The sequence below is a fragment of the Panthera pardus genome, unplaced genomic scaffold, assembly GCF_024362965.1.
Source record: "Panthera pardus isolate Hobbes unplaced genomic scaffold, ASM2436296v1 HiC_scaffold_8, whole genome shotgun sequence".
Lineage (NCBI taxonomy): Eukaryota > Metazoa > Chordata > Mammalia > Carnivora > Felidae > Panthera > Panthera pardus.
Window position 1 is genome coordinate 108,685,648 of NW_026527013.1, and position 23,518 is coordinate 108,709,165.

A 23,518-nucleotide genomic window follows, 5' to 3' on the forward strand; every position below is an offset into this window, starting at 1 on the left:
ATGAAAAGGTTCAATAGGTAAAGTGTGCTGAATGTGTGTTTTGTTTTAAAACAAGGACAGAAATTAGAGACCTTACACTGAGTTAACTTACACTTAATTACGTATATTTAAAAAAAGTAATGGTATTTAATTAAAGCTATATACAACTACATTTTATAGGTTTTAGAACTAAGAAGAGGGAGAAAAGGATAATGTGTACCAATTATAGGAGTAGATTATAGGAGTAAATTAAAAGTAGCAAAAATAAAAATAAAACAATTGGCCAACAGCAGTAACAAAACAAGCTTGTCTAAAGAACTCAAATATAAAAGTAATACACATAAATTGAAAACATTTAACTCTTTCATAGGATCAGATTGAATTTTTTAAGGAAAATCTAACAATATGCTAGTTGTAAGACAAATATCTAAGGCAAACCATCCTGACAAGCACATATTAAAGGATGAACAAGATATGCCATGCAAATACTACCAAAAAAGAAGGATGTAGCAATATGATTCATTTTAGCTTAAGACAAAAACCTTAATTCAGAGGAATAGGGTATAGTAAAAAAAAAAAGAAAGAAAATTATAATCATAACCTTATTACTAAGAACAATTATTTGAATACACAAAGGAAAAAAATACTTGACCCAATTATGAGAACAGTTTCCAAATCCACAAATCCATATGTTTTACTGTACTTCTCTTAGAAACTAATGTATCAGTGAAGCATATTAAAAAGCAAAACAAAGTTGTAATACCTTCTGCTTCCAGTGCAGCAGCTAAATTGAGAGGTTTTTCCTCTCCTTCCTCTCCTTATCATTTTATTCCCATCTTTCTGGCTGTTCTTATCTAGAAAAAGTTGTATATGAGTTGATGCCACTTCCAAATTATATGGACCTAACTCCCTTATCTACCACTTACACAGAAGCTATTTTTTTTTTTTTTTACAGAAACATGTATTATTGCAAAACTGCATAGTGAACTAAAAAACAAAGCACAATAGTTTAAGTTCTCACCAAGACATAAAATGTCAGTCAAGGACTGGAGGATTTTCACTCCAGCTAAAGATCTATTAGACACAAGACACCCTAGTTCCTTGGAAAGAAAAAAGAAACGGAATGCCAAGAAACCAGTCGGCCAATGCTATTCACCAAACATTCCATGAATTAAGAAAACCATTCATAGACATGAATTCCAGGCAAGCTACTGATATATCTATAAATTCCCTATGTTATCACATCAAACCACCAAACTATACTCCCCATTAAGAAACCAATTATTTAAACTACAGGTAAACTCAAAAATGTAGTAAAACCTAAGAGCATAATAAAGGTCACTTTTCATGAATGTGCTTAATTTTGTAATAGTTGACATAATCAGCTTTTAAAGAAACAGATATGGATATGGACTTATGAAAAGTAAAGATGTACAATGCATCTCAAAGTTCTCCTTGACCAGATGGGAAGGCCTGACGACATCATGAGAAACAGAAGAAAATCTCTAGCAGATGGATTTCCTGATATGAATACCGTGAAACCTAAGCATACACTTTACATTGTGCTACTAATTTTGAACTTCTAAAATCCACCAGTTACTATGAGTTCCAGGAAAAAATTCAGTTGGTACAATAATGCAATCAAGTTTAATTTTAAAGACAGAGCAGGTTTATACAAATACAGCAGAGGGCTACAAAATGATCATGATAGCTCAAGAGAAATGTAAATGTTTTTGCCTTAATAAAACAAACTTACAGGGTGGACAGTCTTGCATCCATGGAAATGTAGCAAAACATTTCATTTAGGTTGAGTTCTGCAGATTTGCTTATAAGCTACATTAGGTAGATATTCTTTCATCTCCTTTTGAACTATTGACTCATTTGCTACATATAAATTATAGTAACAGTATTTCTCATTTAGGATGCCATTTCTAACAACTGTTTTTCATGCATATATAAAAAAAAGATAAGGATATCTTCCTACCCTCCACCCCCACATGCAAAGGAACATCTCATTTCATTTTCTTTTGACATAGCAAATTCACTCCTATAAACCAGTAAACTGCTTAAACATTTAACATATGGGTAGCTTCATGGCTTTGTGGGTGGGCAAGGTTTCTGGCAGAGTTTGGAAAATGCTCCTCTGTGCCTCATGTCTTCTACATTCAGTTCTACACATGCTTTATATTTGTCTAGTAACCATTTAATATATCCCTGGCCCCAGATGAATTCCAATCATTTTTTTTATATTTTAATATGTAATTTTTCATTTGTCTCTGAGGACAGGTACATTAATTAAAGGACAATAATTAATATCAAGTACAATATTCTTTACAACATCAGGAATGTTCCATAACCCCACATTTAACACTTCTGTCTCATTCCAGACCCCATGTTAACAGGAAGGCCTGAGAAGGGAGTCAGGAATTGTGGTACGAAGAGAAATAGAGTCTTTGTTTATTTGATTAAGAAGTCAATTTTTGAAGTTCAAGTACGTATCTAAATATACACTGCTTAATGCCCACCTAAGTGGAAGGAAGGACAATCAAAATCAAAGTTCTGGTAATTATCAATCAAGTTACAAAGAACTGGTAGGTGGACCAGAGGCTCTCTGAAACCACACAACAGATACTGTACAATTATCTACCTATAGGTACAGAAAAGTAAATTGTGGGAATTAGGCCCAGTATCTAGACAACATTACTTTCAAAATAATCATGGGGAGATCTAATAACAGACGAAACTGATTAATACTAAGCAGATCAGAGTAAGAGATTATCTTAAGGATTAAAAAAAAAGGGAAAGTTTCATCTCACATCAACTATTTATGAACTACATGGATTCTATTAATGAAAATGAATAAACTATACCTTATTTTTTTAACTATACTTCTAAAAAGAAAAAGGAACAAGCTTTTACTGTTGAACCAGTTCATTTTGGAACAAGTTTAAATCAATGCTACCAAGAAATTCAATGGATAATTATGATGAATAGAAGCTAATTAAAAGTTATAAGCTATCATAAAAATTTAGAGCAAATGTTTAACAACTCATCTATAAATCTTAAAATACCAGCTAAACTATTAGGTTGAGAAATTATACCATGTAACCAAAGCAGTAAACAGCATTTTGCGTTAAAATATTAGCCATACAAAAGGTTTAAGTTTTTCTGTTGATTCAAAGAATTAAAAAATAAAGGAGTTTTATAATGTCAAGACAAATGTTATACTTGTATACCCATTTTGTTTAGATCCTTATGTAAACAATCAAAGAAGTAATGAAAACAGAACTTCACTTTTTAAACGTTTTATTTATTTTTGAGAGAGAGTGTGATCAGGGGAGGGGCAGAGGAAGAGGGAGACAGAGAATGCCAAGGAGGATCTGCGTTGCCACTGCAGAGCCTGATGCAGGGTTTGAACTCATGAACCGTGAGACCATGACTTGAGCCAAAATCAAGAGCTGAACACTTGGGGCGCCTGGGTGGCTCAGTCGGTTAAGCGTCCGACTTCAGCTCAGGTCACGATCTCGCGGTCTGTGGGTTCGAGCCCCGCATCAGGCTCTGGGCTGATGGCTCAGAGCCTGGAGCCTGCTTCCGATTCTGTGTCTCCCTCTCTCTCTGCCCCTCCCCCGTTCATTCTCTGTCTCTCTCTGTCTCAAAAATAAATAAACGTTAAAAAAAAAAAATTAAAAAAAAAAAAAAAAAAAAAGCTGAACACTTAACCAAATGAGAAAGTGAGACAGCCAGGTGCACAGGAACTTCACATTAAACAATCAGTGGGAAAACCTAATGTATCTTGAAAATATATATTTTTTTTCTTTTCAGATTTCACACGGTATTCTCCTAGAAGAACAGACTCGGCCACTGTTGCATTATGGCACAACTTCCTGAAGCATTACATACATATACAAGAGTATAGCAAACATTTCACCTTTGTACAATGTACTAATGGGCTGTACATATGGCTAGGACAAAAGAAGCCTGTGTGATATAAATACACCTAATTTGTTCATCATAAATCCTATTAATTTTGGGGGGGGGGTCATTAATTTATGTGTTTGAGTTATAAAAAGAATTTTCTTTCCTGACTAAATGTTGTTATGTTACTAGTTAAAATCCTCCTCTGAACAAATTGCATCTGGAATATGCAAAACAATAGACAGTCTGACCTAAAACAGCCTGAGCTTTTTCTTATTTACATATAAAATATATTTCTGAAAATGGCGATGAATATCAATGTATGAAAATAAAATTCTTAAACTGAGAAAATTCCAGCTTCTGTTTCTGCCTACGAAAGAATAATATGGGCCAAATTTACCTTACCAGTTGAAACAGACAAAAGTATGCAAACCAAACAAAGAAATTTAAGACATGAGGCACCTACAACAAGGGACACCTCTTAGGAATGAGAAAAAATGAAATGAGCCTTAGATTTGCACCACCTACTCTTCCTTAAAACAGCTTCCAGGATCTGGCACACTGAAGGCAGAGGCAGATATTTGGGTTTCACAGCATGGGGAGACAAATGTGGGTAGAGTTCACAGGGCAAAGTACTGAAGAGCAAAGAGGTACAAGAAGGCTGGTGACTATCAGACTAACTCACACATACAGCAGAGTACTGATCCCTGCACGCATTTGAGAATTAAAAAATAAATAAATAAATAAGGTGACACTGGGCAAAAACCTATTGGAGAAGATAAGAACATTGCCTGATGAACCTCCAAGGTCAGGAATAATGGTGGTAACCATTAGCCAGAGTAGAAAACTTCATAATATAGGGCATTAGGTAGAGTACTGAAAAAGAGTCTTGCCTCCGTTACAATGTTTAGACCTACATTAAACATACTAGCTTGACCTAAAAATCATAGAAGCAACGCTTAAAAGGATCAAACTGTTTCTAACTATATCCCCCCCAAAAAAAGAGTTCAAAAATATTCTAACAATTAAAAAAAAAATTCAGTAACCAGAGTCAGGTAAAATGCACAAAATCTAACAGCTAATCAAAATGTATCAAATGCCCAAAAAAGCAGAAAAACGTGGTCCATAAGGTGAAAAATCAATCAAAACCAACTCAGAAGTGACACATTTATTAGAATAAAAAAGGACATTAAAACAATTTTACGATTATGTTCCATTTGTTCACAAAGCTCTAGAAGAGAATGCATGGGTTAAGTAGAAAAAAGATGTAAAAGAGACCTGAACCTAAATTATAAAGATGAAAATATCATCATCTGAGATTTAAAAAATATACACTGGGAAATATTAACAGCAGATTAGACACTGCAAAAGATTCGTGAATTTAAATTATAGCAATAGCAACTACTCAAAATCAAACAGAAAAAAAGACTCAAAGGAAAAACAAACAGAGCAGTAGTGAGATAATAGATCAACTTCAAATAATCTGCTATACAGATAATTGGGTATTCCCAGAGAAGTATGGTAATGAACAGAAAAAAAATTATGGCTGAAAATTTTCCAAGTTAGATGAAAATTAAAAATTCACATAGCACACTTTAAATACACACACACACACACACACACACACACACACACACACACACACACACACACACACAAAGAGTCCAGGCATAAAAAGCAGCAGGAAAATACCCATAAGAAGGAAATAAATACTTCACTTGAAATGGAGTCAAACTAATACCAAAGTGCCAAGTAGCAGACTAGGATATTAAAAGTTACCATAACTGTTTCTCATATATTCAAAAGGAGAAAAGTAGAAGAGATAAAAAGGACACACACCAAATTTGCAGAAATGAAAACAGCAGTGCCTAAGATGAAAGACACACTGTATTTTTTAAAAATTCAGGCCTCTGCAAGTCTATATACATAGATGGTGCAATGAGGTACATTCTCACAGCATATGTGTGCTCAGTTCAACAGAACGGCCAGCCAGAGGTAAGAAACATCTGCGTGACACATGCTCTCATCATGGTGTAAGAACAAACTGAGCAACACACATTAACGAGTGAAATATCACATTCTGCTCATATGTTGTCACCTTAACGTGTATTACAGGTGTGAAGGTATCTTTTGTTCAATTTTATATTTGTGAAAAGGACACAAGCTATTCACTTTCAGGCTTCTGGATTCATTTAATTTAGGAAGATTTTTTTAAGAAAAAATCCTTCTTCAATTGTTAATATTATAATTCTCTAGTAGATCAATCCGTGTATTACACAATCCAAATAAAATGCAGAAATAGACTAGGAAATGAAACCTCCAAATATAATCCATAATCATTGCTTTCAAACTTTAGTCTTCATCAAATAACCTAATATTTCTTATTAAATATATAAGTAAATGCTGTACATGTGAATTAAAAGATAAAATGAATGTTCACAAATATACTTTTTAAAAATTTCTCAATATAGTAGTTATCCACTTAGAATTTATTTTGAAACAAAAAAGTAAGCCTCCTCCAAAAATGTTGGAATATTACCCCTAAATTCAATTTGTAAGAGAAAAATAGATTTCCTCTTAGGAATGAGAAACACTTCAAAGGTTAATGCTATTATTTAGGGTAAATACATAAAGTAATTTAAGACATAAGTGGTCATTTATAGGCACAATAAGGTATTCTTCCTAACATGAAGCATAAGGATATGATTCACAAAATCTGAAAAGATAAATATGTTAGACAATTATAGTTGAAGGGAAACAAAATTTCTTCTTCTAAAAGGAATAATGGAAAAAATTTAACTGTACTAAGAAGGATAACATAAATCAAAATAGTATAACTTATTAAGTTTAAATTTATATAGTAAATAATACCCTCAGGTAGAAGTAATATTATTCTCAGTCGAACATGGATATTACTGGAGGTGCAATTTCTATGTATTTCCTCGAACCTAGCCTCGTACCTCGCACCTTAATTTCTGCAAGTCACTACAAAGCGTCCATTTGTGGTAGGCAACACTGAAACAGGATGGAATAAGAGACATCATGACTAGGAATCCCAAGGCAAGTTCAAGTCAATAAGTCAATAAACATTTCTGAATGCCTACACATGCTTTGGTGGGAAAGGGGGAAAAACTCGGAGCATGGAGGGATTGAAGAACGACTCCAAGAAGAAATATTATCACTCACAAATAACAGTAAGAATCGGGCAAGAAAAACGGTGTCCAAGGTCAAAAAACTCAGAGGAGACACATATATACCAAGCAATAGGGTCAATGGGCTAAAAGTTCAGTATTACCAGAGGGCAAATTGTTTGGTGAGGAAGTAAGAGTCAGGACAATAAAATTAAGCAAGAACCAGACAAGGCCAAGGCTTTATCATATGACTAAGCTTTGTCCAGTAGGGGATGAAGAGCCTCTAGAAGGTTTTAATAAAGAGAGTAGCTCCTTATTAGCAATTAGCAAAATCTGTCATAGAAGCAATGGTGAGGTCAAACTGAAATAAGAGACTGTTGGGACAGCTCTTGGAGACAAGATGATAAATTCTTTCTTTTTTTCTTTTTTTTTTTTTTTTTGCTAACTTCATGAGCTTGAACATTCCTGCCAAAACTGAGAAGAATGATAAAGCCTAGAGATAAAAATGTAGGAACTGGCACATGAATGACACTTTGAATAGTGAGACTTGATGACCCAGAGAGTGTATGCCTATTACAGAAATGTCTAAGAGGTATTTTAGGTAAAGGTACCAAGTAATGGTGGCAGAAAGGTCATACAGGATTTAAAATCTGAGCCAAATCCAGGAGACTATAGTCTATGTGTCTAATCCAGACACATGCCTGTTTCTGTGAAATTTTACTGAAACACGGCCACACCCATTCTTTTACACTGGTCTATGGGTACTTTTGCACCAGAACAGCACAGCTGAACAGTTGTAACAAAGACCATATTGGCCCACAAAGCCTAAAGTATTTACGATCGTTACAAGAAAAATTGGTCAACCCCTAATATAAAAAAATCTATCTCAGTCCAGGCACAGAAAATGACCTGAATTATCTATTATAAATTAAGAGCATCCTATTGAGTGGTTTTTAAGATCCATTTCTCCTTTTACAATCTATTTCTCTCTTACTCAAAGAGGGCCAAGTATTGACATCCCTTAAAAAAAAAAAAAAAAAAAAAAAAACATCATTTGAACCACAAGCGTTATTCTTGAAATGAGCATAATGGCATCTATGATCTTCAACTCTTGGGACCCCTGTGGGGATTAAATGGGATCATTTATATTAAAAGAAATGAATGGTGATTCATTATTTCAAAGCAGTGTCTGTTATTACTACCAGTAACATAATTATACTAGTAATAAGTGTTAGTAGGCCACATTTGCAGGGGGAGAAGGGGGCCTGAGGATTATAAATGTAGAGGGAGCTCCATTTCTCAGAAATGGGAAAAGCAAAAAACACAAGATCATAGCTATCACTGGTCTAGCAAAAAACTAGACATCAGTCATTACCCTGAACATATTAAATTAAAAAACTTAAATCTGTAGTTCTCTCTCCAAAGATGTAATACTCGGGTACAATACTCCAAATACTTAGAAGAAACATGCAGGTTAACTTTAACTAGTCCAGTCATTCCCAAATAACAATTTTCCAGCATTTAAGTATAAAGTTTAAAATCCCGTAAAACAAAACCTCTGTTGCCTGAAAATTTAATCACACTTTACAAAAGTATCACATACAAACCTATTGCAAATAGGGTTCAAGCCAAAGCATGTTTGCATAAAGAAGTTTTTTGCAGTGATTCCATCACCCTTCTACACTTTCAATAAAACACTTCAGGCTTTCCAGAAAACTGCAGAAGTAATCTATTTTTAGGTGGCAAAAAATTTTTATCCTAAAGGAACACTACTTAGGCATGATAATATTCTTACCATCTTGCTGCCTGCTAATGATTCAACCCATGAACAAGATTTTGATTTTTTTGTTTTCAGTTGCATTTTTCTTTGAATATGAAATGTTGCTATAGAAAATATTTCGTGAAACAACACGATTCATCAGACAAACTCTATGTAAGAGTCTGGGACACCTGGGTGGCTCAGTGAGTTAAGTGTCTAATTTCAGCTTGGGTCATGATCTCGCAGTCCGTGGGTTCAAGCCCCACATCAGGCTCTGTGCTGATAGCTCAGAGCCTGGATCCTGCTTCAGATTCTGTGTCTCTCTCTGTCTCTGCCCCTCTGCTGCTTGTGCACTCTCTCAAAAGCAAACATTAAAAAAATAATAATAAACAAACCTCAAATACTAAGGAAGCTGTGGAGGAATGGAATTTCTCTCTCCAAGTTGGCTTTAGGATAAGAGATTCTGCACATAAACACACACAAAAATGAATAGAAAGCTTTTGACTATGGGTGAAATCTCCGTAAGTATCTCTGAGAACAAATGTGTGGTAATCATCTGCTGACTCAAACTTCATGAACCAAAAAGACTGTTCTCTAATGTCCGCTATCTTAATATTATTCACTCAGTTTCACAAGATACAAAACTTGAGATTTTACCTCTTCTCTCTCATTAAAGAAGCAAAAATCTGGGGCACCTGGGTGGTTCGATCAGTTAAGCGTCTGACTTCAGCTCAGGTCATGATCTCACAGTTCATGGGTTCAAGCTCCATGATGGGCTTTGTGCTGACAGCTCAGAGCCTAGAGCCTGCTTCAGATTCTGTATCTCCCTCTCTCTGAACCTTCCCCACATGCACTCTGCTGGACTCTCTCTCTCTCTCTCTCAAAAACAAAACAAACATTAAAAAAATTAAAATTAGCACAAATTCTTAGTTCTTCTACTTCTTAAATATGCCTTGACTCCAGCAATTTCTGCCCATTCACTCCAAAATGACCCTAGGAGCAGCCACCACCATTATTTCTGAGACAACTGTGATAGCCTCCTAACTACAAGAAATGCATCAAGGAAGCTCTCTGATCATTTTAATCTGTTCTCCATACTGTATCCAGAATTATAATGTAAAATGCAAATCTGATCATCCCATCCATTTCTACTGAGCAGTGCTGCTTCATAGAGTTCAAACTAAGAAAAGAGGCCCACCTTGACCTTTTCCTGCCTAATCCTCAACATTCCCCAGTGTGTGGTTCAGTCAGTCTCAGATCCACTGGCTCTTTCTAGTGGCCATGAAGAAATGCTATTCTCCCTGCTCCTCAAAGATGTGGACCTGTTCAGTCTCCCAAATTTCAGGTTCCTCTCACATTCTTAAGATCTCTCCTGATCTTCTATTCCAGGCTTATTTACCCCTTTTTCAAAGAGAACTAGTTACAACTTAACCTTGGAATGGTAAATAGAATAGTAACCAAAATGCTATGAACTCCCAGCCACTGGATCACTTCCCAAGCTAACTCTGGCCACTCACTTAAGCATATGTTATTAAAAAATCTTCATCTTCAAAAGAAAATATATAAATAAAATTATTTCCTTACTTAACAAGATAAAATCATCTGAAATACTCTTCTAAAGATGCAGTTTAAAAAAAAACTAAATTATTAAATAGCATATGTGTATGTCAAAATGCTTGTCACGCAGATGTTCAACATATGTTCTATTTATTGACATTAAGTCATCAGTTAGGTAATAAAGAGAATGGGATAGTTCACTGTGAAGAGCAAAGTACATGGCGCCTAAAATGAGTTTAAAATGAATAGGTAGGGGCGCCTGGGTAGCTCAGTTAGTTAAGCATTCAGCCCTTTATTTCAGCTCTGGTCATGATCTCATGGTTCGTGGGATCCAGCCCCCTATCCGACTCTGCTCTGACAGCTCAGGGCCCGCTTGGAATTCTCTCTCTCTCTCTGCCCCTCCCCTGCTTGTTTGAGCGTGGACATGCTGCTTTCTTTCTGAAAATAAACTTTAATAAAATGAGTAGGTAAAAAGATGCACTGGTACTTTAACCATTCTCAGAAGGTAGGGCCTCGGATAGACATGAATGGATAGATTCTTTGAAGGGGTGGGATAGGAAGGAGACTCATCATGCAATATTACAATGGTTTTAAAGAGACCAAAAAAGAAAAAAAAAAAAGGAATGATTGAAAAAAGATTTAGACTTAACCTAATGAAAATTCTACCACAAAAAGAGAAAGATAATGGATACATGCAAGAGGAAGAATCAAACAATAACGCAGAAATCTTGAATGAGGCTTAAAGTATACACAATTCTCAAAAATGGTTCCTAACAGGAATACTATACCACCTGATTCAAAATTAACATGATTGTTATAATCTGAATTGCTCTATTATACCTGTACATAAAGCACATTCACAGTGGGTCATGCAACAGCAAAATGCCTTGACAGTATGCGTCTGGTATGAAAAATATCTTTAGAAAGAGACGTCACTTGAATTCCTTCACGAGCATCCCACTCTGTGGCCAGATAAAGACTCTGAAGTAGAGGCACCAGGGTGGCTCAGTCTGATGTTAATCTGATGTTAATCCAACTCTTGACTTGGGCCTAGATCATGACCTCATGTTTTCTGAGTTCAAGCCCCACATCAGGCTCCAAACTGACAGTGTGGCATTCTCTCTCCCCCCCCCCCCCCTTCTCTGCCCCTCCTCTGCTCTTTCTCTCTCAAAATAAATAAATAAAATTAAAAAAAAAAAAGACTCTGAAATACAACTGAGAGACATGAAAGTTAGTAAACACTTGTTATTTGTACACCTATCTACCCCTTGTACCTTGAACCTCAGTCTTGGGATAACATCCTCACCATACCAAAGAGTTCCTAAAACTTAAAAGAACAGTCAATTCTTTTATTTAACACCACCTTTATGACAACGTAATTTATTTTCTCCAAGAAGTAAAACCTTCTGAATAGTAAAATAAAAATATACCAAGCCTGACTTTAATCTATATAAGAAATCAACTTTATTTTTTTATTTATTTTTTTAATGTTTATTTATTTTTGAGACAGAGAGAGACAGAGCATGAACGGGGGAGGGTCAGAGAGAGAGGGAGACACAGAATCTGAAGCAGGCTCCAGGCTCTGAGCTGTTAGCACAGAGCCCGACGCGGGGCTCGAACTCACGGACTGTGAGATCATGACCTGAGCCGAAGTCAGACGCTTAACCGACTGAGCCACCCAGGCGCCCGAAGAAATCAACTTTAATCAATGTATATAACACATATAACATGTAATTGTCAAATAAATGATACTGAAAATATATTTGGTTCCATCTTTGTAAAGAAATAGCACAACACAATTGAGCTAAAGGCCATTTAAAATAGAGTCCTGTATTCAAAAAAAAAAAAAAAAAAAAAAAAACAACTAGTAAAAGAAATCCTCAGGCACATTTTCTGATATGACAGTAAATAATCAAATCCATTGCTCAACGCCTTTTCTAAGCCTAAAATTAATGTAAGCTGCCTAACGAAAAAGGCTAGCTTCATTATTTGCCTCCTGTGCATTTCATGTTAAATTTTATAAACTGATTTACATGGAAAGTACTAGCAAATAAAATCATAAACAATTTTGTGCATCTGACCAAATTCAGTGAACTGCTTAAATTAGGAAAATAAATAGCAATTTCAAACCCTGTGCTTAATCAAGAAAAATTCATTCATTAAACTTATAAAAAGTATTCTGGAATTTATTATATTTGCATATTCCATTATAACATCACTCTATCTGAAAATAACCATAATTCATTACCAGAATGAATTAAAACTAGTATGTCCTATAAGAATAATTTCTCTCCACAGCGTCAGTTATGTGCCCGTCACAATTAATCCTAGGGAATTTTAATATCCCACAACAAAAACCTTCCAGTAACTATTTAGCCATAAGCAAAGATCTTCTAAAACTTAAAATAACAGACAATTCTTTCTATTCACCACCTCCTACAAGAATGACTTCATCATTCCTCACTTTTGTGTTAGATATGAATCCCTTCATGACTAAACTTTCAAAAGGTTCTCAAGGAATTTAAAACCAGGATTGAGATTTTATTATTATTTTAGGCAGGAAATACTTCAGACTTAGTTTATTACCAGAAAACAAATGAAAACATTTGTAGAATTTGTAGAAATGATTACATTTCTGCCACATTTCTACAATGGCCATATACAGCCATGAAAGAGAACACGTTAGTGTACCTAAAGTAAAACATGAAAACATTCAGTATACAATAAGATCATAATTTTTTGAAGGAAAAACAAAAGGCTACAGAAGCAACGTGGTTGAGATTGGAATAGAAGAAGGATTTGTGCTAAGCCCATTGGTCCTTCTTTGACTATTAACCACATACACACACATGCGCACATAGAGAATATCCATTCAAAAATAAAGACAGATAAAGGGCGTGAAATATACACATTGTAAAAAGTAAACCCAGTATGATGGCAGTGAGAATTACAACAGCCAGCTCTCTTTTGTTTTTTAAGAACTTGTGACCTAAACACATATTTTGTCAGTCTATTAGTAATAGGGTTAACAGAAGGAAATGTATAGAATAAGTAGTTCAGTAAAAGATGACAAAGACATGTTTAGTATCTGGTAAGAAACTTAACAGGACCACAGATTTTTATAACTTAAATTCAATAAGGCCTCAAGTCAATACCTTGTGAAGCAAAGAAAGAAACCATTAGCACTTAAAAGAAGGCATCAGTATGTTCTTCCAATTGTCATTTGTTCTTTATTGGGAAAGAATATTAAATACATATATGTGTGTATGTATACTTTTAACCTTTTTCAATATTATTTAACACATCCATGAATGCATAAAAGTAACAAGTTTATATGATACAGTACACAGTGGATTGATTCTGTTCCTAGCTCTGCCATTGGTGAGCTGTGGAACCTTCTGGAAACAATTTACATTGCTGAGTTTCCCCAGATGTCACAGTATCAAGAGTCAATGGATGGTGGTTTTCTATTTTTTTTATTTGCTAACATGTTCAAATATTAAACATTTTGAAGTATTTTACAGACCATATATTCTGATCTGTTATGTCAATAAACTACTTCCAGGTAACTAGAACTAAATTAGGTACTTTTGAAGGTTTATTTGTATTTTTCAAAGCATTAAAATTCCATATGGTAATGTATGTTTTTTGCTAAATTCAGGAAAAGATTCCTAACACTCATAAAGCACCAATAAAATTATAGTCTACATAGTCAAAAATTAGAGTTTTTGTGCTATTATCCAGATGAATACTGTGAATTTATTTTGTAGTGGGGAAGTGGTAAAAATTTTCTCAAGTAAAAGAGTTTGCTTCATTTCTCAGTTTTGAACTTATGTTTTTTGCCAATTTTATTCTGCTTTTAAAAATTAAACATTTCATTGGTGTCTATTATATGAAACAGCTTTACTCATTGAAAAAGTAAGCTTTAAACAAGAATAAACTGTTCATTATATCATCTGATAATAGTAGGAACGGATGTTTTGCACAAAACTTGCCAGATCCAAATAAATGAGAACCTCTCTTTTGCTTTTTGCACCTGGGAAGGAATTTTTTAAAGTTTTACAATTAGTTTTACATAACCTTGGCTGGAAAACAACTAAGTTTTGCTTCCCAAAACTCTTATTCTCCACTGTTGGAAAAAAACAGTTCCCTGATCATTAATTACCAAGCAAAGAACTCAGTCTATAATTGAGATTCTTAGCACTTTTGCATCTTATTTAAGTAAAAGCCTATTTTTGGGGGGGTGGGGGAACGATTTTCATAACAAATTTTATGAGTTCACCTTTTACTATTTGAATATATTTAATATATTACTTTATTTTTCTAAATATTTTTTCATAATTTAAATAATGGAAAAAAAACACAATCAAAGTAGAAAGTAAAGAAATGAACATGCCCCATGTTGCTAGCTATAATATCAGGTGATTCCAAAGAAAGTTTTCAGTTAATCCTCTTGAGAGTTGCAATCTGAAAAAGTTGCTAGCTGTGTACCCCCCACCCCCACCGGTAACTACAAAGAAGAGAAGGCTAACAGTAATTTCAGTCAACTCAAGATAAAAACGGTTCCTTGATAATTTATGATACATTAAACAGCATCAGAAATCTCTTCTGAAAAGGGCTCTCAAAACATAACTCCTACACAATTTAACAAAAGAAAACATGGGCTTTTATGCTTATAAGGTTTTTCTTGATAAAAGACATATGAAAGAACGTACATTTTAAAAATTCCTTTGTGCCAATCAGTCTCTAAAATATATATATATATATATATATATATATGGACATCTGGGTGGCTCAGTTGGTTAAGCGTCACACTTCAGCTCAGGTCATGATCTCGCAGTTCTTGAGTTCGAGCCCTGCGTCAGGCTCTGTGCTGACAGCTCAGAGCCTGAAGCCTGTTTCAGATTCTGTGTCTCCCTCTCTCTCTGCCCCTCCCCCACTTGCACTTTACCCCTCTCTCTCAAAAAATAAACAAGCATTAAAATTTCTTTAAATACGTATTTTTTTCTTTCAAGTTAGAAGAATTTTCCTAGTACAAGACATGCTTCTTATCTGATTACCTGTTTCTAAAGGCTCACAGTTAAAAGGCTACATAGGCTAACAAATGTCATCCTAACATAGATGCAGACTCAATGAAAAACAAAACGCTCATAAATTGAGCCCACTCAACTACCTCTGCCTACTTTAATGCTGCATCTATGTAGGCCCAACAGTCAATAGTATCAGTCTGCATCTGGTCAAACCAATTTTAAAAATTCTAATGGTTTAATATGATTACAACAAAATTAAATTACAACTATCAAAATTTGGGATTTTATTAAGTTGAACAAATTAAAATTGGTAAAATCCATAAATTCTACTCAACACCATTGACAAATGAGAACTTGGCTAAATTAAACCCTTAAAAAGAAATAAAATAAGAATTATGACCCCAAAGAGAATTTTGAACAAGATATTAAGATATTTTTACAAAATTAAAAATGTCCAAAAATATTTTTATAAAAATGACCACTTGAAATGAAGCATGTCATAGCATATTATCATGCAATGTTCACAAGACTAAGCAAAGATGCCTCTTCCAAACACTCTAATTTTTTAAACAGATAAAATTATTTTGATCATTATCTTAGTTATTTTAAGATAAAGTCCTAATTGTTTTTTCTACTTTTCATGGTGAAATTTTATTTCTTCTTCTAAGCAGATCTTAAGGCAGTAGCATCTTTCCTGTCAGTTTACCTGAGATCGCAAAAACCTCCTACAGTCAGTATTTCCTAACCCATTTCAGCTTCATAAACGCAGAGAGAAGTTGATCTTCAGACAATCAACACCCTGAAATAAAATTTACTTTAGCTAAATACCTGTGTGTGGTGAATAAGCTTAGGAATTCCCTGAGCTTGCAATGATGGGTTAACAAGGCATAAAGAATTAGAAAGCCATAGGATGCTCACACCCAAGTTTGGGTAAAGAAGATTAGGGAAATAGGTATAGATAGGGCAGGGAAAGGCCCCAGTATAGGATAAAGGTATATGAGGTAAACAATATTAGGTATTCAGGGCAGAAACGCCCCCCAACTTAGTACAACAACAGAAAGCTGCTTTCAAAAAAAAAAGGAAGGAAGGACCAAGTTAGGTAAACAGGTAAATAGGGCTATAGACAGCTGCAGGGCGAAGTAGCCCAGTGCAGGGGGAAGTTGCCCCAAGTGGAGTTGATTAGCAAAAGAAAGGTGCCCTGTTGACCCTGAGGTGTCTTGCTCTTTCTCATCCCCTAGACCAGTTTAGGTAAACACAGTTGGTGCCTCATGTCTGCTGTAAACAACCTTCCACCCACTGCCAGGATTTTGTTTTAACCCAAACCCCTAACACTGCATATCTTCAAAAACCCCTTTCCCTCACATTCATGAGTTAATGTTCACAGTTTCATTGTCTCTTTGTGCCCATCCATCACCATGTTTATAAGCCTTCTGATCCTAATTAAAATGGTGCAAGGACCTCTAATAGGGGCTCTTATCTTCTCCAGAACATTAGCCATCTCTAGCATTTTAATCCTGCGTCCCACTTTCTTGCTGGACAAGAAAAAACTCCAGACCCAGAGTCTACAACACCTGTGTACCAAGAATCTAACACCATTAACCAGTCATTCCTTCAGTGCTTAGCTCCCTCCAAGGGATTAAAGTTTCAGATGAGGTTGAAGGTCCGATGTACCACTTAAATGACTACCAAATAACATTTAATAGCAAATTCCAAAATATTTTTCTACATCTCCTTGAAAATTTAAGACAATGTGAGTTTCACCAGCATGGCAGACCAGACACCAATTTCCAACACTTAAAACCTGATCAAGTGTTGGGGCACCTGGGTGGCTCAGACAGTTAAGCATCTCATCTTATTTTCAGCTCAGGTCATGATCTCATGGTTCCTGAGATCAAGCCCCACATGGGGCTCTGTGTTGACAGTCTGAGCCTGCTGGGATTCTCTCTCTCTCCCTCTGCGCCCTTCCCCATCCTCTTGCTCTCTCTCAAAAATAAATTTAAAAAAAAATTTAAAACACAAACAAACAAAAACTGACCATGTATTACTTTTGCCAAACAACATGTCCCAGCTTAACGTCAGCCCCATTTCCTCTGAAAGTTTGCCCTTGTAGAGTGAATCATGGTAACATTGCAAATGACCACCTTAACTAGTCTCTCAGTTGAAAAAAATCCTAACACCTCATCAACCACAATTTTACTTTGCCACTGGGTGATTCCCAAGTCTTCCTCTCTTCAGATGGACTGAAATTGGAAGCTGATAAACCCTCACATAGGAAAAAAAGGACCACTGTACTACATTTCAGCCTAGACAAAATAGGGTTCTAAACATTTACAATACATGCATTCAATAACTACGGAATCACCTAATTCCAAAACAATAATGGATTTATTTTTCTATGACCCTGAAGTCATTTTAGATTTATTTTCTGGTGAATAAAACCTGCCTGTTCAGGGAAGGAAATAAGCAAATTCTTTGGCAACTCTTCTGAGATTTTAGAAATGTTTAAAAGCCTTATTTTAAAAAAAAAATAAAAAGACATAATTTAATCTTCTAGCAAAGTAATTCAGATAAAAGTAAAATACCCATACCATTCTAGACTGGTATGACCTGCCTATAGTAACATCTTTCCAGTTACATACATATGGATCTATATCTTCATGTGTACTCATACTTCTATCTCCAGACACTGCATGCATTGTTTTTTTTTTTTCTACTTACTCATGTATAACTTATGTCCCCAGATATTTAGACTCAAATTTAAGTTTTTATCTTATTCATTTTGCAACTAGAATGATATTTTCTACACAACTATTCGTTTGGGGAATATTTGAATGAATCTGCCAAAGATTAAGTCATAGGAAAACTGAAATGGCCTTGTGGTCATTTGGGGAAAAGTACTATCAGAAAGAAATGGGATGAAGCCTTTATTGAATCATTTACAGGACAATTCAAAAATCCAGAAAAATTCACTTGCCTCTCAATCCAAGAACACAGCATTCTTTATTTTACCTTTCCAGTGATTTGGTCCATTCTAAGGATACAGACTCTAGATATGTTCTATTGACATTTTACTATTAAGTTTAATAATAACTTTCATATCCCTACACTGAGTCTACCTATTCACTGAGAAAATAATGGGTGAACAAACATTAATCATGCAGTAATAACAACTCTCCAATTTAAACATTTTCCAATGTTTATGGTATACAGATTTATAATAATACTATCCTCAAACTAGTTCTAGGAGACATTTACTCTCTAATTAGAGGACTATCCATCTTTTTCCTTGGTTTGATACAGAACACCAGGGAATCAAAAATAAATAAATAAATAAATAAAATTCTAGCACTTACTGGGATACATAAAATAGAACTCAACAGAAATAAACAGAAAACTAAATTCAAATATTTATGGAAAAATACAAAAAAACAGGTTGACGTGCAATGAAAGAGAACAGTTAAAAACTGTGTGTGTATGTCCACGCACACACGTGTGTTTGTTGGTGAGAGGCAGAGGAAAAAGGTAGAAAGGAAATTCAAAGCTAAGGCAGATTCCCACCTGAGTCCCAGCCACAACTACTGCTGCTAAGAGAAATCAGCTTGTAGGAAACAAGTTTTTGTGATAGATCTGATACAGCACACGTAAGATGATAATGAAGTACTCAAACTGAAGTACCTAATAGAATGTTGAAAAATGTATGATTCAAACTCAGCATTCAGATTAGAGAGCAGTGGAAGTGAACTTTGAGTCATCTAATCTAAATGGGAAAGAAGAGGAGCTAAGCTATTAAAGCTTTTTTTTAAATTTATTTATTAAATGAAACACTACACACCTCCCAAAGAGATACCAACTTCAGTTTGCATTTATATATTCATTCATTCTTCTTAATCCTTACAATGATTTAAGAAGTAGGGTTATTAGCCTCATTTCTAAAATGAGGAAAGCAAATGTCAGGAAACTTAACCAAGGTGACCAAGGAACTGAGAAATTCCGAGTTTAAAGCCATTTGCTCCCTTCATAATGCTGTATACACTTTAGAGTATTATTTGGGGACATGGAGAGAAGGAGATTTCTAAGTAACTTAACACAAAGGGAGGAATAGAGGGCTATACATAGGACTTTTAACCTAACTGTACCCTACAGAGCCTTAGAGCCTTCCAGCATTAAGTAAATTTCATGTTTCCCACAACACCCCCCAATGGAAGGCACTGATACTTCTGTTAAAATCAGTCACTTGTGGAACTTGATTTTCCATAATCAGCAGGATCCATGGAACTTACCATTAGAATATAGGCCCACATACAATAGGACAGTAAAACCAGTCTTCCCCAGTTGCTAATTTGGATGTATTTGCCATGCTAGAGTTAAATTCATTTGTATTACAAATTTTCTTTTTGTATTAATGATCTTACCTACCATGAACTACATTCTAAATTCCCACACTATTGGGATGGGCCCAAGATTAGAAACTTGGCAATTGTTAAGCAAATGATTGGAGAATGTCACATTTAGAACCCCTTCCCACAGTAAAATATCACAGACTACACTCTACTCAGCTAGTCTCTGATTTTATTCCTTCCTGGTTGTGTTGAGATCTCCCTCTTTTGTACAGTTTAATAGACCAATCAAAAAAACGCTGTATTAAACATGTACTTGTAGTCTTTCACAGGAAAGACCTTCCCAAAATTTTCATGGGCCACCTCCAAGGAATTCTCTTTCATCTGTTTCTCCTTCTACTTTGCTGTCCAAGTGACAGAGAAGATGATACAACCTAAGAGACAATTTACTTCCACATGCTATTTTCCCTCTTTTTTTTTTTTAACCTCGGTATTTTTTCTCCAATGGTATTTTGCTAACATGCTAATAAGCTCTTTCATACTCTCCAAACAGCTAGTGAATTCAGCAGTATACTTTGCAATTTAATGAAGAAAAAGAAATAAAACTGGTTGCTAGATTAATTTTTTGCCTAAACTTGTCAATTCAAACAAATAACTACAGTAATAAGGGAACAAAGTCATAGAAGTCATAACAAGAGAGAAACCTCGGGAATCCGTAAAAGGAGTTTCTTCTGGGTTTGGGTAAATTTCGTCAATTGGATGAAATTTTGTTAAAAAGAAAAACTTAATCCCAAGGAAGGAAGCCTAAGGATGAGGAGTTAAATCTGAATTAAATCACTTACTGAAATAACAACAACAGGATATAAAATGGAAAGATTACTCTCTTCCAGCATATCCACTAACTTCCGGATTTCCTCAAAATCAGAGGTCATAACCTGAAAGACCAGAAAATAAAAGGAAGTGAAAAGAAGTTCTTAAACGATTTAAAAGTTAATTCAAGAATTAAAAGTTAATGAAGGAGGGGCGCCTGGGTGGTTCAGTCAGTTAAGTGGCTGACTTCAGCTCCGGTCACTATCTCGCCAGTCCGTGAGTCCGAGCACCGCGTCGGGCTCTGTGCTGACCGCTTGGAGCCTAGAGCCTGTTTCAGATTCTGTGTCTCCCTCTCTCTGACCCTCCCCCATTCATGCTCTGTCTCTCTCTGTCTCAAAAATAAATAAACATTAAAAAAAAAATTTAAAAAAAAATTAAAAAAAGTTAATGAAGGAAAAAATATGGAGCTTTTACATACACATCCAAAATATTTATCAAGCTTAATTTTCACTTTTTGAAAATTTGAAAATTTTTTTTTTTTATTTAAATTTTTTTTTTTTTAACGTTTATTTATTTTTGAGACAGAGAGAGACAGAGCATGAACAGGGGAGGGGCAGAGAGAGAGGGAGACACAGAATCGGAAGCAGGCTCCAGGCTCTGAGCCATCAGCCCAGAGCCTGACGCGGGGCCCGAACCCACGGACCGCGAGATCGTGACCTGAGCTGAAGTCGGACGCTTAACCGACTGAGCCACCCAGGTGCCCCAAATTTGAAAATTTTTTGAACAACTTTCAAGGATACCCATACGGTCATATCTATTAAAATTTGAATTCTTCATTAATTCAAACCTGCGTCATCTTATCTGCTTCATACCAAATAACTGAAAATGGCATCTACAGAAATATCACCTTCTTCTCATTATGGGAATTAACTTGTGAGAAAATATTTTTTTTATTTCAAAAATTAAAAAATACAACTTCCAAATATATACTGAATAACACAGCTCATCACAAAAACTTAAATTCAAAGAATTAAAAATCAAGAAATAATTATCTTGCACATTACATTTACACAGATCATCAAAGGCTTTGAACCATTTAAGGTCACTACTTACATTCACGCAAACGTAACTGTAGCACTGCTCTGACATGATTTGATCAAGATCTCTGCCAGTGTGACACGGAAGTCGAGACGTGACTTTTACATGCTAGGAGAATAAATAATTAAGAAAGAGCAGTTTATAAACTAGATAGACCAAATCAGAACCTAAACTAATGTCACAAATGAGCATAAAATTTCAATAGACACAAAAAGCCAAAGACCATAAAAGTCAAAATAATTCAGGCTAAAGTTTATGAAGCTTCCAAGAAAAAGACATCTGAACTACGCCATGACTGATGCATATTATTTTGGTGAACAGAGATACAGATAAAGGAAATAGTTTCAAATAAGTAAAGGTACAGGATATATGCAGGGATAGGCAGTACCTGTTTTTTTCTTATACAAATCAGAAAATTCTGGATTATAATCAAATGGTTGGTTAGATGGGAGTTGTTGGATGATTCTGCAAACATGTTAAATTCTACAGTTAGATAGATTCTGCCAAACCTGGAATGACTAGAAGCAGGAAAAGCATTAAGAAATTATTAGTGAGGGAGGAGTCAACATGGTGGACACAGCACTATCAATAGCCAAAGTATGGAAAGAGCCCAAATGTCCATCAATTGATAAATGGATAAAAAAGCTGAAACACATACCTACATATACACAATGCAATACTACTTGGCAATGAGAAAGAATGAAATCTTGCCATTTGCAGCCACATGGATGGAATTGGACGGTATTATGCTAAGTGAAGTAAGTCAGTCAGAGAAAGACAGATATTGTATGTTTTCACTGATAAGAATTTGTGAAACTTAACAGAAGACCATGGTGGGAAAAATAGTTTTAAACAAAACAAACCATAAGAGACTCTTAAATACAGAGAACAAACTGAGGGTTGATGGGGTGGGGGAGAGGGGAAGTGGGTGACAGGCACTGAGGAGGACACTCGTTGGGATGAGCACTGGGTGTTGTATGTAAGCAATGAATCATGGCAATCTATCCTGAAGCCAAGAGCACCCTGTATACACTGTATGTTAGGTAACTTGACAATAAATTATATTTAAAAAATTATTATAATAATCTGAGAGAGAAATAAGACTTGAACTAGGACAATGATAATAAAACAAGAGATGAAGAGATTATTAATAGAGGTGGTCCCAGACTAGATTTAGAATAGCACATATAATACAAAAATTCTCCTAATGAGACTTTTATTCCATAAACTCAATATTCTAATTAACTTCCATTGTTTCCCTCTAATATCAATAAGAACAAAAACTTAATTATTAAACAAGAGGCCTTTTATGTATGTTATTTTAATTCCCCAGAAAGCCACATTTCAATGGTTAATACTGGCATTACATTTACAATGCTTTACAATTTATGATTCTAAAACAGTAGGCCAGTCCCTTAGTAAAACATTAAACCGTGTACTTCCAAAAACATTACATAGTAAGTAGGATTCATCTTAGTTCTATGTAACTTTGACAGAATTTTAGAGAAGGGGAAGTAAATGTTTTGAAGTCTTAGCACTGCTACGAATTAATTGGCTTGCAAATTTCAAGACTTTTCTTTCATTTTAAAATTCTTATTGAGTACCAAGTTCGAGACAACATTAAAAAAATTAACAAAATAGTTCCATTTGCACCAGCCATATACTGATAGTTAAACAGAGAAGAAATTATTGGCTTTCACTGTGCAACATTAAGTTTGTTCAAGGAATCACATCTTCTAGATATCACAAGGAGATAATTTTCCAGGGATGTCTTATATACCCAAACATTTTCAAAGACATTAATAGCTAACGCACTCCAGATGGACTTTTCAAAGATGTCTGCACAACAGGCAGATTTGCAAAGATAGGGATGTCTCTTCCTGGAGTATATTTGTGCATATT

General features: G+C 35.0%; 1 protein-coding gene across 3 annotated transcripts in view; it reads right to left on the reverse strand.

Annotated features, from left to right (window-relative positions):
* The window catches only part of CRPPA (CDP-L-ribitol pyrophosphorylase A), a 321,101-nt gene that overhangs the window by 127,284 nt on the left and 170,299 nt on the right, over positions 1 to 23,518 (reverse strand). For all 3 annotated transcript variants that reach the window (XM_019443506.2, XM_019443507.2, XM_019443508.2), the window contains exons 7-8: positions 21,632 to 21,724; positions 20,551 to 20,643 (exon numbers count right to left, since the gene is read on the reverse strand). In XM_019443506.2, the coding sequence (XP_019299051.2) occupies positions 20,551 to 20,643; positions 21,632 to 21,724 (186 nt within the window). The remainder of the gene's footprint in view (positions 1 to 20,550; positions 20,644 to 21,631; positions 21,725 to 23,518) is intronic.